The sequence below is a fragment of the Cheilinus undulatus genome, linkage group 3 (assembly GCF_018320785.1).
Source record: "Cheilinus undulatus linkage group 3, ASM1832078v1, whole genome shotgun sequence".
Taxonomy (NCBI): Eukaryota; Metazoa; Chordata; class Actinopteri; order Labriformes; family Labridae; genus Cheilinus; species Cheilinus undulatus.
Window position 1 is genome coordinate 45,858,076 of NC_054867.1, and position 16,343 is coordinate 45,874,418.

A 16,343-nucleotide genomic window follows, 5' to 3' on the forward strand; every position below is an offset into this window, starting at 1 on the left:
GACTGCTGCTTCATAAATACTACAGAAGGTGTGTTTCTCACCTCCGGTTATAGACTTCATTATCTCAACCACATGTCGATGACATATGACTCTTGTTCCTTTGAGTCAGTGCACCTAAATCCATCACACTGTTTTAGGAGAAAGTAAACCGTGCGTCATCTATCACATGCTGTGAAACACATCGAACACGAGTCTCCAGAGATGAGGCGACATTTATAGCGTTTAATTAACTTTCAAAGCTTCACTTGAGCATCTCTTTAGAGTTGGGCTCAGTTTTTCATCAAGTGTTGCTGCAACACCAGGGCTAAGTCACTTAAATGTTAACAGATTGAAACTTGAATAAATCAGGTAGTCTTTGAAAATATATCAACTGCTTTACAGGAATACATGAAAGCGATAAAAACTAGAACTACTGTCTGGTGTTCATAAACCTCCACAGTGGTAGGACAGGAAGTGCTGAAGTGCTTTCTGTGGAACTCAAATTCATAAAAATCCTTTGAGCAGGGAATAAACATCAGCCCTATTCATCTTCATATTTGGACAAAAAAAAAATGAATCAGTTCATCTGTGAGTCAGATTGGAAAAAGAAATACTATTGAACCATTCTTGACTATCATGATCACATGCAACTGATGAACTTGAGGCCCAATGGCCTAGACCCTCAGCCCCATTATCTACTCAGGTCATTATTGTGTCAGAGTGGACATTTGTGCAATGCTTGAAAGAAAATCTCTCAAAGTGTCTATGAGCACCCAGCGCCCTGTCCTGGGCCTCATCCAGCTCACTGGAAACTGGGTGCTCAGCACCTGGTGGGCTGGACCAGGCCTTTGGGGCATGCACCACGGTGGGCTCCCCTTGGAGGATAGGGCATGGGCCTGGAAGATGGCCATCAGGAGGCTCAGTACAGAGCCAAAGTTGACAGAGTAAAGTGCCAAACTGGCATATGCTTGACCTGACCTGAGATAATCATTGAGAATAAAAGTCATTTTATTAAACTGAAATGTGAAAAAGGTTTGGTTATTTATATTTTATGTATTTAATGATAAACAATGAATATTTTGTCTGCAGGTGACATGGTATCTTGTCACTTGTTAGTTTCTCCTGTCCCTCTCCTCTTCCTGCTTTTCTCCACCCCTACCCCTCCTTCTAGCCCTCTCTAACCCCAGTGAAGCTTCAGCAGAGAGCTGTCAGTATGAGTCTGGTCTGCTCCACGGTCCTTTAATGATTAACGCTGTTATGAGTCTTTATCATAATATGCTAATGATGGGCTAACATGGTGATTTTTTATACGATGGTCTGTATCATAATATTAATGATTAACGCTGGTCGTTATTATAGTCTTTATCATAATATTAATGTTTAACGCTGGTCTTTGTTATACTCTTTATCATAATATTAATGATTAACGCTTGTCTTTGTTATACTCTTTATCATAATATTAATGATTAACGCTGGTCTTTGTTATACTCTTTATCATAATATTAATGATTAACGCTGGTCTTTTTTATACTCTTTATCATAATATTAATGATTAACGCTGGTCTTTATTATAGTCTTTATCATAATATAAATGATTAATGCTGGTCTTTGTTATACTCTTTATCATAATATTAATGATTAACGCTGGTCTTTTTTATACTCTTTATCATAATATTAATGATTAACGCTGGTCTTTTTTATACTCTTTATCATAATATTAATGATTAACGCTGGTCTTTATTATAGTCTTTATCATAATATTAATGATTAACAATGGTCTTTTTTATACTCTTTATCATAATATTAATGATTAATGCTGGTCTTTTTTATAGTCTTTATCATAATATTAATGATTAACGCTGGTCTTTATTATACTCTTTATCATAATATAAATGATTAACGCTGGTCTTTGTTATACTCTTTATCATAATATTAATGATTAACGCTGGTCTTTATTATAGTCTTTATCATAATATTAATGATTAACAATGGTCTTTTTTATACTCTTTATCATAATATTAATGATTAACGCTGGTCTTTTTTATAGTCTTTATCATAATATTAATGATTAACAATGGTCTTTTTTATACTCTTTATCATAATATTAATGATTAACGCTGGTCTTTTTTATAGTCTTTATCATAATATTAATGATTAACAATGGTCTTTTTTATATTCTTTATCATAATATTAATGATTAACGCTGGTCTTTATTATAGTCTTTATCATAATATTAATGATTAACAATGGTCTTTTTTATAGTCTCTATCATAATATAAATGATTAACGCTGGTCTTTATTACACTCTTTATCATAATATTAATGATTAACGCTGGTCTTTATTATACTCTTTATCATAATATTAATGATTAACGCTGGTCTTTATTACACTCTTTATCATAATATTAATGATTAACGCTGGTCTTTATTATAGTCTTTATCATAATATTAATGATTAACGCTGGTCTTTATTATACTCTTTATCATAATATTAATGATTAATAATGGTCTTTTTTATAGTCTTTATCATAATATTAATGATTAACGCTGGTCTTTATTATACTCTTTATCATAATATAAATGATTAACGCTGGTCTTTGTTATACTCTTTATCATAATATTAATGATTAACGCTGGTCTTTATTATAGTCTTTATCATAATATTAATGATTAACAATGGTCTTTTTTATACTCTTTATCATAATATTAATGATTAACGCTGGTCTTTTTTATAGTCTTTATCATAATATTAATGATTAACAATGGTCTTTTTTATACTCTTTATCATAATATTAATGATTAACGCTGGTCTTTTTTATAGTCTTTATCATAATATTAATGATTAACAATGGTCTTTTTTATATTCTTTATCATAATATTAATGATTAACGCTGGTCTTTATTATAGTCTTTATCATAATATTAATGATTAACAATGGTCTTTTTTATAGTCTCTATCATAATATAAATGATTAACGCTGGTCTTTATTACACTCTTTATCATAATATTAATGATTAACGCTGGTCTTTATGTATCAGACTCATTATCATAATATTAATGATTAACGCTGGTCTTTATTACACTCTTTATCATAATATTAATGATTAACGCTGGTCTTTATTACACTCTTTATCATAATATTAATGATTAACGCTGGTCTTTATTATACTCTTTATCATAATATTAATGATTAATAATGGTCTTTTTTATAGTCTTTATCATAATATTAATGATTAACGCTGGTCTTTATTATACTCTTTATCATAATATAAATGATTAACGCTGGTCTTTGTTATACTCTTTATCATAATATTAATGATTAACGCTGGTCTTTATTATAGTCTTTATCATAATATTAATGATTAACAATGGTCTTTTTTATACTCTTTATCATAATATTAATGATTAACGCTGGTCTTTTTTATAGTCTTTATCATAATATTAATGATTAACAATGGTCTTTTTTATACTCTTTATCATAATATTAATGATTAACGCTGGTCTTTTTTATAGTCTTTATCATAATATTAATGATTAACAATGGTCTTTTTTATATTCTTTATCATAATATTAATGATTAACGCTGGTCTTTATTATAGTCTTTATCATAATATTAATGATTAACAATGGTCTTTTTTATAGTCTCTATCATAATATAAATGATTAACGCTGGTCTTTATTACACTCTTTATCATAATATTAATGATTAACGCTGGTCTTTATTATACTCCTTATCATAATATTAATGATTAACGCTGGTCTTTATTACACTCTTTATCATAATATTAATGATTAACGCTGGTCTTTATTACACTCTTTATCATAATATTAATGATTAACGCTGGTCTTTATTATACTCTTTATCATAATATTAATGATTAATAATGGTCTTTATTATAGTCTTTATCATAATATTAATGATAAACACTGGTCATAACTTTGGTTATAAATTGGCACTGTACAATCACAGACTGACTGAGTGACTGTGACTGGTCACTAAAATGTAACCTAAATTCACATTTTTTTGGGATAAACATAAACCTGAGGGTTAGGTTTAGGGTTAGGGATAAAGGTTAGGAATGGGGATAAGGGTTAACCCTCTTTCTATTATTATTATTATTATTATTATTATTATTATTGTTATTAATGTTGTTGTTGTTATTATTATTATTGTTGTTGGTGTTGTTGTTGTTGTTATTATTATTATTTTTATTATGTTATTAGGACTGCCAAGATGAATCACATTAATAATAATTATTTGAACTATTTTTATAACTGTAAATGTTTCAATTATTAGAATTATTAAAATTATTAAAATTATTAAAAGTAGATGTAGTAGAATTATTATCAGTAGTAGCAGTTGAAATATTATTAACATTATAAGATCTATTATAAGAAGTATGTTATTGTTATTACTTTTATTTTTATTTTTTATGATTAATTGTTGATGTTAGCCACCTTAAAATGTGTATTTTGCTGAAAACCCAAATGTATCAGACAAGTAGTCAAGATATGAGTTTTAAAATCTGGATTAAACACATAGTTTATGCATTTGAGCGTATAGCCAGATTAACCTTGAACCTGTTTATCAGATCTAATCCTATTTCTGTCTGTAGTAAAACCCATGAATGAGATTAGATCCTTTTAATGACATCAGATTTCTTTTGAACATCTAGGCCTTGAAATGAAAGACAGCAGAGCAGTCAGACTGTAACAGCTCAACAGAAGAACACAAGTGAATGAAAATGTATGAGCTTATGTAAAACCCTGCGTGCTCTGAGGCCATGAATTTCTCTTCATGTAGGTGGGAGCACAGTTTCCCCCTTCGGTTTAAAGGTCAGATATTCAGCTGCAGACCTACTCCTATGCAGCTGATTTATGCATGACCAGGACTGAGGCGGCTGCATGTGCATTTTCTGCATAAACAGTGAGCAAACAAAGCTGTGGATAACAGTCAGTCAGTGACAATTAACCATTAAAATGAGCTCAGGCGTGCTCTCGCAGGCCATGCATGGATGGAGGCGGACGGATGCAGCCGGGCGTGATGCTCGCTGTGTAGGTATGCAAGTGCAAATCAAAGACCTGAGGGAGGGATGAACTGGAGCAGCAAATTGTGGGAAATCTCCCGTTGAGCCAGCAGGGGGCGCTGTACAGACACTAAATAGCCTCCCTTAAGAGCGCTCACCTCACTGTATGCAAATGAAGAGTCTTAATGAGGTGTAATTTGCTCAGCATGCTTCCAATTAGGATTACATGCTCTGTTATTTTTAGTTAGTCATTTATTCTGCCTAAAATTGAAGACGAGACACAGATCTGTCAGTGTTTTGGACTGTGGAGTGGTTTTTACTCTGGAGTTTGCTATTTATTTAGGTTGTTTTTTATGTCCTTTATGTATTTCCTCTCTCATCCTTTAAATCCATGATTTTTTTGTTATTTTTTTAGTAAAGAAAAATGCAAGTCTCACCTGTAGAAATATATACATATACACGGTAAAAGTTATGAAAGAATAGAGCAAAAACAATGTAATCTAACCCTTCATTTTGACCGGGGTGGGTAGTGGCCTGTAGTTTTGGTGATGTAAAACACTTTACAGGTTGGACATTCCAGCTTGTAAATGACAAATGTTGTTTAACAGTTAATGATATGATTAATTGAGTATGGTTTGTGTGAAGAAGAGTCCAAAAATGTTTCTGTCTGTCTGACATTACTACAGAGGTTGTACTGCAACCCCATCCTAGTATGCATAAGTCAGAATCTTACTGGCAGCAAGCTGCTGCAGAAAAATGTCAAAACAACAAAGTAAGCAGCTGAATTTCTAACATGAAATGTCACTCCATATTGCATTTATGTATAAATGGGCACTACTCATGTTCTTGTGTTTCAAATACATGGGCGTGGCCATCAAACAGGCCCCGTGGATCTGACACCATTTAGTTCCTAGAGCACCTCCTCTTTTTGCAGTCTTCATAGGGGATGGAAATAAAGTAACGTTGGTTCAGCACATCAATCGAAGGTGATTATATATGGATTTTAAAAACAATAATTAAAAATGGTCAGCAAATATACTTGGGTGACTGTAAATATATCACAGTGGCCCACCTCAGTATTATCAATGTGTGAGAAATACTGAGAGTACCTCAGCTAAGGTCCTGTGGGACTTCCTGATCCAAATTGACAGCCTGGTGGTGCCTAATGAACCAGACGTAGTGGTGGTCGATGAACAGCAGAGGAAGGCAGTGGTGATAGATGTGGCAATCCCCAGAGACAGCATCATCAGGATGAAGGAATGTGAGAAGACTGAGAGAACAGCTGGAAAAGATGTAGGGAGTGAAGACAACTGTGGTACCAGCGGCGATCAGTGCACTCAAGTCCGATCCGAGACCTCTGTCCCGAGGAAGAGCTAAGATACTCTGCAGAACCCTCAGGCTCCCGGACCTCAGAACTGCCAAAACAGGAGTAAGAAATACATCAAATCTACTGATATTTTTATGACTGGAATATTTAGAAAATATGTGAAAATAAAGTTGTTTTTGTGTGATGAGAGATGAAGTATCAACATGCCCACTCTTGAGCTGAGTAATGCCACAGCGTTCAGGTAAAATGGACAAATACTGGTTTCATATGAAATCCTTCATTTTAAAGGTCACATATTTCACATTTTTAAGACAAGTTTATATTGGCCTCAGAGGTCCCCAAAACATGCCTGTGAAGTCTGTTGCTGAAAAAAACACTAAGTTTAAGTAAGATTAAGTTGCCCCGAATGTATTCAAACAGCCTGGGTTTTAAGTCCAGCATGTGGACTTGAACCCATAACTAAATAGAACTTAGTAGGTTAGGTAGATTGAAGATTATGGCATTATCTTGACTATGGAAATAGGAACTTGTTATGGATTTAAAAGGAAATAAGAGAATAGTTAAAGATAAATCTTTGATGTCACAAGGCTCAGGTGATGTTCGACTTGTCTACTGAGCTGTCCAAGAGTTTTTAACGCGAAATGAGACATTAAGAACCAGTGATGGGCTTATTTTAGGGGAGAACGGGGTTGGTTGTCACATGGGTTGGTTGTTACACTCTTTATAGTATCTCACCACTAAGAGAGCAGTCTCCCGAAACTGGTATGGAATTTCCCAGAATTGGGATCAGAGCTCACCTACATAGTCTTCTCTGGAGTAGGACAGCTGAAGTTGAGGTGAGAGGACTTTTTGTGTTTTTCATGTCAAATTGTAAATATTCAACTCCTCTGTATTTTTCCTCTAGGCTTTTACACAACAGGTTTTTAACAAAACAATTGTTACCCTTGAAAAGAGTGAAGGGAAAGCCATAGCTTAGATTGCTGTTAGACAGCTAACCAGTTGTTAGACAGTTGTTAGCCTTGTTGTTTGCAAGATGTTTCCAGTTGGGGTTGGTTGTCACATAATAGTGAATACATGTAGCCTAGCTGAATAGGCTATTATTGTTAGTCCTATTTGTTTTGTTCATTATGTTGCTGTAGGCCTATAGGCTGTTCATGTTCATGTTCCTTGTTCGTTTTGTGTTTAGTTGTATTAAGTTATCTATTTTTTAACTTGTCAATGTAATTAAACTTTCGAATAAGTTCTGCCATCTTGCCTTTTTCTCTATTAAAATAACATTGTGACAAACAACCCCACAGTGTGTGACAACCATCCCTGTGATGGGGTTGGTTGTCACGACATGTCAGTGTCTTTGACAGTTAATTACCTCTTTGTTAAGATAACTGAGAAGGGATACACATTTCAAGCCGTCACCTTTCAGCTTCAGTTAAATATAGGAATGATTATTGAAAGATGTTTTGATGATGAGCAAGTAACACTAGAGTAAAAAGTGTGACCAGCCTGATTCTCCTCTACATCACTGTGGCAGCAGGGAGACGCTGCAGTGGTGGAACCAAATTGTGGTGAAAAGACAATAATGCATGATATTTATTTAGTTAAGAAAAAATAATGCACTAATTATGGAACATAATTAATTCAAATAATGTGTTAATGCTGAAGGCCCTGCTTAGAAAAGTAAAATGGACAGAGACAGCAACTTTACCAATAAACCCTTAAACTTGCTAACCACCCAAAGCATCTGTTGGAATTCTGTGTAAAAGCTCATATTGATGTGGGCAGTAACCTGAAAATTGTGGGCTATTTGACCTAACTGGTTCAGCTAAAATGGGCTGTTGTCTAAAATGTCCCCCCCCCCCCAAAATCACATTTTCCCTGATTTTAGCTTTTTATTTTCAACCCTCAGGCATCACCAGGGGACATTTTTGTCCATTTGGGAAAATCTTTCCCCTCCTCTGCTCTCCATTTTGGCTGTGTTAGTCCATATGGTCTAATTTTTTGCAACAAAGTTTCTTTCAAGGCAAATTTTCAAATTCAAATTTTAATTGATCCAATATGTCAGGGGAACACTGTGAAACAAATTTAATACCCTTTAAAGCCATTAAGGACAAAAATGTCCACTTCTAAAAAAACTTCTATAAAAACTGAACAATTCATGTTTTTTTCAGTTTTTTTTTTTTTGCATAAATCTCTTAAACAACTTCAGCTGTGCTCAAAACTACCAAACATTCAATCATTTTGAGGATTTTAACCCTTTAAATACCAGTTTGACTACTTTAAGTCAATGTTGTTTTTTTATGAAAAAAGTGAAAAAATGTGAAATCTTCCTTAAACCAAATGTTAGATGGCTGGGGTATTATTTCTAAACCCAGCTTGGATGTCAGTGATTAGCCAAAATACCGACTTTGATGCATTTTTAGTTTTTGTGTAACATCCGCTTTAAATTTTACTACCCTTTCGAGTGAATAAGGAAAAAACGTCTGCTTCCACAAACGGCAATAAAAATAGTATACATTAATATTTTTTTCTGCTTTTTTTGGTCAAATCTTTTGATCAACTTCAGTTCTAACCAAAACAATTGATTATTGAATAATTTTCAGGATTTTAACCCTTTAAATGCCAGTTTGATTACAGGATGGTCATATTTTTTCTAAAAAATCACACAAAACTGTAATTATTTTCCAGATAGTAAAATCAGTCCTGGGTATGTCAAACTTTAGCCAAAATATTGACTTTGATGCATTATTAGCTTTTGTGTGGCATCTAATTTAAAATTCACTTCCCTTTCGAGTCACTTGTGGATAAAAACGTCCCGTTGACTCCCATTCAAACCACATTTTTTTGATCTTTAAGTAATCAAACTGGTATTTAAAGGGTTAAAATCCTCAAAATGATTGAATATTTGGTAGTTTTGAGCACAGCTGAAGTTGTTTAAGAGATTTATGCAAAAAACAAAACAAAAAAAAAAAAACAGAAAAAATATGAATCTCGTAAGTTTTTATAGCAGTTTTTTGAAAGTGGACTTTTTTGTCCTTTATGGCTTTAAAGGGTGGCAAATAAATTAAAGTGATGCCTGAGGGTTAAGAACCTATTTGTCGACTTTAGAAAAGGCATGGGTCCTATTTCTGTACACTTTACTTCTTCCTATACGCAGGGGTGTCCAAACTTTTTCCTCTGAGTGCCAGCATGCATAAAGTATAGGGCTGGTGGTACCACTTCCTTAAACTCACCTCGAAGATAACTTAGTAAAACCAATCTGATGTAGGTTAAGATATGCCCAATGATTAGGTGCACACCTACTGGATGACAAGTAAACTGACACTCATTTTAAGGATTTTGGGAAGGCCAATCAGATTTCAGGGGTCTGGGCCAACCCTGTGCACCACTGGCTCTGCCCTTGGAATGACAATGATGCTACTCTTTACTACAGGGCATTATAAAACAAGATACTATTATTATTCTGGTTAACAATAAGTTTATCATTTACAAAGTCATCGCAGTGTTGAAATGAATAAAAAACATTTAAATAAAGTCTTGTGTCAAAATATTTGTTTATAGAAGGAGTGTGGTAGCGCTGCTTTGGGCTGAAACTGAGAAATACAAGATAATCACTGAGGAGCTTTGCGTTCTAATGTGGGCCATATGTAATTCAATTTTTAAAATTTGCTATGGGCCATCCAAAAATGTACCGGAGGCCACATTTGGGCCCCCCAGCCACTGTTTGGAAACCCCTATCTTAATATAATACTTTGCCCCGCCCATAACAGCCACCTTAAGCCAATGAAAACAAGCCTGTTTCATATTGAAAAGGAGTTATTCAGCAGTGCGAGATCAGTAATTGTGATTGGAGGTAACATTTTTAATTGCTATGATTCTTCAACATTACCTGTCCCATTTTAGCTGACAACACCCAATTTATTTAATGTGTTCCCTGAATTCCTTTCATTGTTCATTCAGGTGTTACTTTTTTAGTGTATTTGACTGTTTTTGTATAATTTCAGTCTTTATTTATGTGCCAATGTTCCAGCTGTCATGTGTTTGTTTGACGTAACAACCACGTAGATGGCGCATTGTTGAATAAATTTATTTAAAGAAATAGTCCCTTACCTGCTCAGGCACACATGCATCATGCACCTTTACATTTTTAAAGGGAACAGAGTGACATAAATCAAACATATAGTTGACTGTTTTTAATCTTTAGTACCACATCACACCGCAGGATGGAGCCAACACCCCTGCTGCCCTCTGAGCGTAAAAAGGGGCGTACCACAGCCTGGCAACATCTCTGTTGGCGCTGCCAGGTGTGTTCAAACCTGTAGCAGATGTCTGTCCTCTCAGTCATCGTGGGCTGGATCCTAACAGCATAAACCGCCTCTTGCTGATCGCTGCCGCCCATCTATTTTCAGCCTGCACACAGGTATGTGGGATTTCTCTCTGACGCACCACATCTCAGCGACAGACACTTCACAATCCACCGCCGAGTGAGTAAAAACGCTCTGTTTACATTTTGTTTTGACTGCTTCACGTCAGGAGGATCTTTCAGAGTCGAGTCACAGCGTGGATATGACTCCACGGAGCGGAAAACGTGAAGTGATCGCCTTTTAAGCCCGTCTTGTCGCTAACAACTCTCCTGTTTTACGCACAAGGAGCGCTTGGATTTATTGCAGCCAAGGCAACTGCGCGCACACCGGAGGAGCGTATGCCCGTGGGATGACGGCTCTGAGCGGTAGATTCGCGCATGAAAAGCAGCCTCTGACATGTCAGGGAGATGAAATCCCCAGCAGGTTGGGAGAAGAACTCAGGAGGGTTTATTAGGCCGCGTCACTCCGCGTTTATCTAACAACAGCAGAACCGAGGCGACTGTAACCAGTGAGATTGTCTAGTTGTTTGACAAAAAAGGGAGGAACCATGTCCAGAACCCTGAAGAAGAAGAAACACTGGTCCACTAAAGTGGTGGAGTGCGCGGTGTCATGGGGGAACCTGGGGGATTTTGGCTCCGTGGTGGAGGTCTTGGGGGGTGCGGAGCTGGGTCAGTTCCCCTACCTGGGCCAGATGAAGCTTGACGTGCTGGTGTGTCACGTCGGGAAGCTGCCCTACTACGGGGACGTTTTGCTGGAGGTGAACGGGACCCCCGTGAGTGGACTTACAAACCGGGACACCCTGGCTGTCATTCGCCACTTCAGGGAGCCGATTCGCTTGAAGACGGTGAAACCAGGTGCGTGCCAACTATGATTCTCTGTTCCCACAATGCTGCTGTGACACCTGAGCTCTGTTTGTTTGTCAGATGAGCATGCAGATATGAGCAAACCGTCATGGTTATACATACAGTCATGTAAGCATGCACAGAAACACTGGTAGCTACACAGGCAGACTTAAACGAACATCCAGAGACATCCATTTATTGATTTCACTTCACAAACTCCCTTCAATACAACCCACAACCCTTCCATGTGCCTCCCCGAGGAACATGCATGCATAAAAAGGAGTTACATCACGTTTACAGGATTTTCACTACTAGCAAACTATGAGGAGTGCCAAATAAATGAGTTATTTTCACTTTCAAACTAATATCAAAAATAATTTTACATTTAATCAACTCTAAATACCTAAATTTGTTGACTAAACATGACATGCATTCCCAAAGGTGCTGCTCTTTGTGTCAAATGATCAGAATAATAGTGACCATGCTGATATTTTAGATCATTGGTTTGACCTAGGGCTGGGCAATGTGGACCAAAAATCACAGCTCAGTATTTATGAGCTGAATTGTGACATTAATATTTTCTTTACCACTGCAACAAAATAGAAATCCAAGCAGTTTCTTGATTTTAACTTTAAAAAAATGCAGACAACCTGGGCTGCACGGCGGAGCAGGGTTTAGCAGAGGCAAGAAGGTCCCTGGTTTGCTTCCCGGTCAGGACCTTTCTGTGTGGAGTTTGCATGTTCTCCCTGTGTATGCGTGGGATCTCTCTGGGTACTCCGGCTTCCTCCCACCACCAAAGACATGCTCGTTAGGTTAATCTTGGCTGAAAGGTTGATCTTTTCTCAGATCTGATTTTTTTTGTTTGCCTGTTCACACTGCACTCAACTTCCAAAAGATCAGATTCATATCTGATTTTGAACCACGCACCCAAGTGGCCTGAATCTGATTCGAAACGGTCAGATTCAATGTGACTTAAGCTGTTCACACTGTCAGAAAAAAAAATCAGATACTAGTCACATGTGAGCAAAAAAATCAGAGTCAGGTCACTTTTAACTTTAGCTGGGATAGACTCCAGCCCCCCTGCGACCCCAATGGGATAAGCGGCACAGAAAATGGATGGATGTTTGCAAACAACCCTCCACGTTTCCATCCATAAAGGCTGTGATCAGTAATTTAATGGATAAGTGGGCATCCCATCAGGCTAAGGATCACCATACTGGCTATCCTGTTGCATATTTTGTTCACATAAAAATGGGCTCTTAGTATTTAAACATTCTCAATTGTCTTCCGCTACTTCAGGGAAAGAGGATCATTACTAAAGTAATGACAAAAAGACCAGATTCTACTATGGATGCACAAAATTATTGGCCTGATATCAGTATCAGCTGATATTAGCTTAAGAAAGCAAATATCAGATTTTTACATCCAATATTTTGACAGTGAGTTGATATCAGCATATATCAACAGTCAATGTTGCACATAACTGATAACATAGGGGAGTTTTAGGCTGGACCAACAGACCTACAGTTCATCAGTTGAGGTCTTTTTCTTAATTTATCTGCCATATTAAAATCTTTACAGTAAGTTTTAAACATTAATGATTGTTTCTTTGTTCATCCTCAAACCTCTAAGTGTGTTTAAAAGGCTGAAGCTTTAAGTCTGAAAAACATATTTTAATTTCAGCATTGGCCAAAATGGATCTGTAAATATCAGCACATGGAATATTGGCAAAAATTCAATAATGTGCATCCCTAGATTTTATCATCACCTCAGTCACACAGAAAACTTTTAATGAATTAAGAAGCACTAGTGTACTTGGGGGCTGCACGACGGCGCAGCAAAAAGGTTCCTGGTCTGCATGTTCTCCCCACTCTCAGGCTTCCTCCCACAACCAAAAGACATGCTCATTAAGGTTAATTGCTGACTCTAAATTGCCCGTAGGTGTGAGTGTGAGTGTGAGTGTGCCTGGTTGTCATATGTCAGCCCTGTGATTGACTGGTGACCAGTTGAGGGTGTACCCTGCCTCTTGCCCAATGACAGCCAGGGTATCACCCCCCCCCCACCCCACAGGATAAGTGACGTAGAGATTGGATGGCTGGATAATGTACTTGGATTATGTTTTATTGTCTTTGCAATGGCCTTTGGAGACTGAAAATGAGTGGGTAAAAAAACCTTTTACTGGCATATACCCTGCATTACACCACCAATTGTCATAATTTACTTGTTGGCTCAGTCCTATTTCAGTACTCCTATCCCTCATTTTGCAGTGCCCCCTTCCCCCTTGAATGAAAAGGCGATCTTCCATCAAAAGTCTCTGGAACTTTTAGCCCTGGGGAGTTCTGTTGTCTGCATCTCCACCAGGAGCTTAAGTCCTATGTGCATGGTGCTGGCAACTAAGTCTGAAATCCTCATGGCAGGTTTTACCATACTTTATTAATTTTTATGATTTATTGCTATTTAAAATTGGATGGCGTCTCACAAAGACAGAAGAGGGGGCTGCAGGTAACCCCTGGGCCAATAGTTGCCCATCTCTGACCTAAAACTGCAAGGGGTGGAGGGGAAATCTTTTCCTGTGAAATTGGTCAAGTCTTCAGGCTCCTGGTACGTCATCAGTAGTATGTATTCATCAAGGTTGCAGTGAGGCTGACAGCAGGATAGGATACCTCCATGGAGTCTAAACACCGGGGGTGGATGGATATCTGAGGGGGTGAGTTTTCTTCTGGGTCTGTGAGCTGAAGAGATGGCTCCAATCTGGGATTTTCAGGCAAGCGGAGTGTTACCTCCATGGGTGGCGCGTCTTAAAAAGTTGAGCTGACATGTAGAAGGGACTCTTTTCCTCTGACCTGAGCAGAGAGCATGGAGGTGACACACTGAAAGGACATCATGTCTGTCAGCCTAATTTGCAAAGGAACTACCAATATTAGTACTTCTTTTTTTTTGATGGTGTGGAGTTTGTCTCTGGAAAACCTCCATTTGAAGGGCCATGTTCCCCGGGCATTTCCCCCTACCCTTGAAATTCCAACAAAAATCAGAAGCCACAACCTCAAAACATCTGGGTGCAAAGCCTATGAGAAGAACTAAGTGACAGGGTTAAGGGGTGTTAGGATGGCATTGACTTAAATCTACATTATTGCAATGATTTTAGTATCATAAAGTACAAAAATTTCAATCATCCTCAGTCATATTTTAACCCAAATAGAGAGAGAGAGAGGACATTGTGGAAACTGTGGAAATGGTGAGGATTTTGCTGCTTGCCAGTTCCACCCACTTTTCCAAATGTTGCCAATATTTCATGTCTGGGACTTCTATTTTTGTTGCGGTGGTGTTGAACTGTTTCAATAGTTCTTGCTGTTCCTGTCTGGGTGGAGATATGTTCTCTGGACATGTAGGACAAACAGTCTGAAAAATTATTTCATCTGCGCTGCCGTTAGCCTTTGCATTGCTTTATATTTGTGTTATTTATTTGTTCCAGTAATTTTTCAGTTTGATGTACTTTGCTTGTTATTCTATGCATATTTCCTCAAGCTTTGAACCTTTATCGAATATCACTTGATTTTTACTGTTACAAATGTTTCTAAAAGAAATAATTAAATGCATTTTACAAAAACATAAACTCAATTGATATAAGCAGCATCGTCTAACCCTTTATCTCCTATGAAAATATATCAGTGTATCTTAAAAACACAGTACATCCACTAAGCTTAGTGTGACTTGAAACTAAGATGTTGTGTCTTGGATGGATCAGGGTGCACACCTCTTAGAGGAAACCCCACACTTAACATCCAATAGTCCACCTCCCTCCCACTTTCTCAGGGAGATCAAATAGTGATAATGGTAATGATGGCATGTAGCCCGGCTGGATCTTTCTAGACTAAGTGCACTTACATGCATAGAAATCAGGCCTAATTACATCCTCCATTATTCAGTCTACCCTGCTGCACATTGGCCACAGAAGCTGGAGTGGTTCGCCATGTTATATCCGCCTGTTGTCCCATCACTCTGCATCTAGCCCTCAGAGGGATGCTGGCTGCAGCATCCGCACACTCTGATAATGAGCTTTAATGGCTGTGATGGCTTTGTTGATGTTTCTGCTCTATGCTTTACTGATTCTGACTCAAGATGAGGTCTAAGGGTGTGGAGATGTAGTAGTGTTTGTGTTTGAGGCTGAGGGAGGTTCCTTACTTTATATTTATATCAGGCCTGTTAATATAAACACGTTAATGCTTGTGATTAATCTGGAAAGCTTAACGCGTAAAAAAAATAATACTGCAATTTAATCATATGACTAAGTTTGACCACAACTTCCTCCCGTAGTCCTCCTGATGTTTACATCCCTGGGGTGAAAAGGTTAAAGGCGGGTCAAACGCAGCCAGCAGTGATGAGTGAGGAGACAGACCCAGGTCTGCTTCACGGCAAATTTTGATTTAAAAAGCTGCCTAATGGAAGTCTGGATGAAACAAAGTTGTGTGTACATACTGCAGTGATGAACTGTCTTTACGCCGCAGCACGAGTCTGAAGGACCACCTCCGGGCAAAACACATCATTGCTAATGTTAGCAAAGATGCTAACAACAACACGGGATCAAGCCATGATAGCTAATGTTGCTAATGCTAGCAAAGATGCTAACAACAACACGGGATCAAGCCGTGATAGCTAATGTTGCTAATGCTAGCAAAGATGCTAACAACAACACGGGATCAAACGATGATAGCTAATGTTGCTAGTGCTAACAAAGAACAGAACAGAATAGAATAGAATAGAATAGAATGATTCTTTATTGTCCACCGAGGTGGAAAATTGTCTTTGGCTC

General features: G+C 37.3%; 1 protein-coding gene across 2 annotated transcripts in view; it reads left to right on the forward strand.

Moving 5' to 3' along the window:
• The first annotated feature begins 10,628 nt into the window (after positions 1 to 10,628).
• LOC121506925 (membrane-associated guanylate kinase, WW and PDZ domain-containing protein 3) overlaps positions 10,629 to 16,343 on the forward strand; it is a 395,012-nt gene continuing 389,297 nt past the window's right edge. For both annotated transcript variants that reach the window (XM_041782974.1, XM_041782975.1), the window contains exon 1: positions 10,629 to 11,545. In XM_041782974.1, coding sequence (XP_041638908.1) covers positions 11,239 to 11,545 — 307 coding nt within the window. In that variant the 5' untranslated portion in view covers positions 10,629 to 11,238. The remainder of the gene's footprint in view (positions 11,546 to 16,343) is intronic.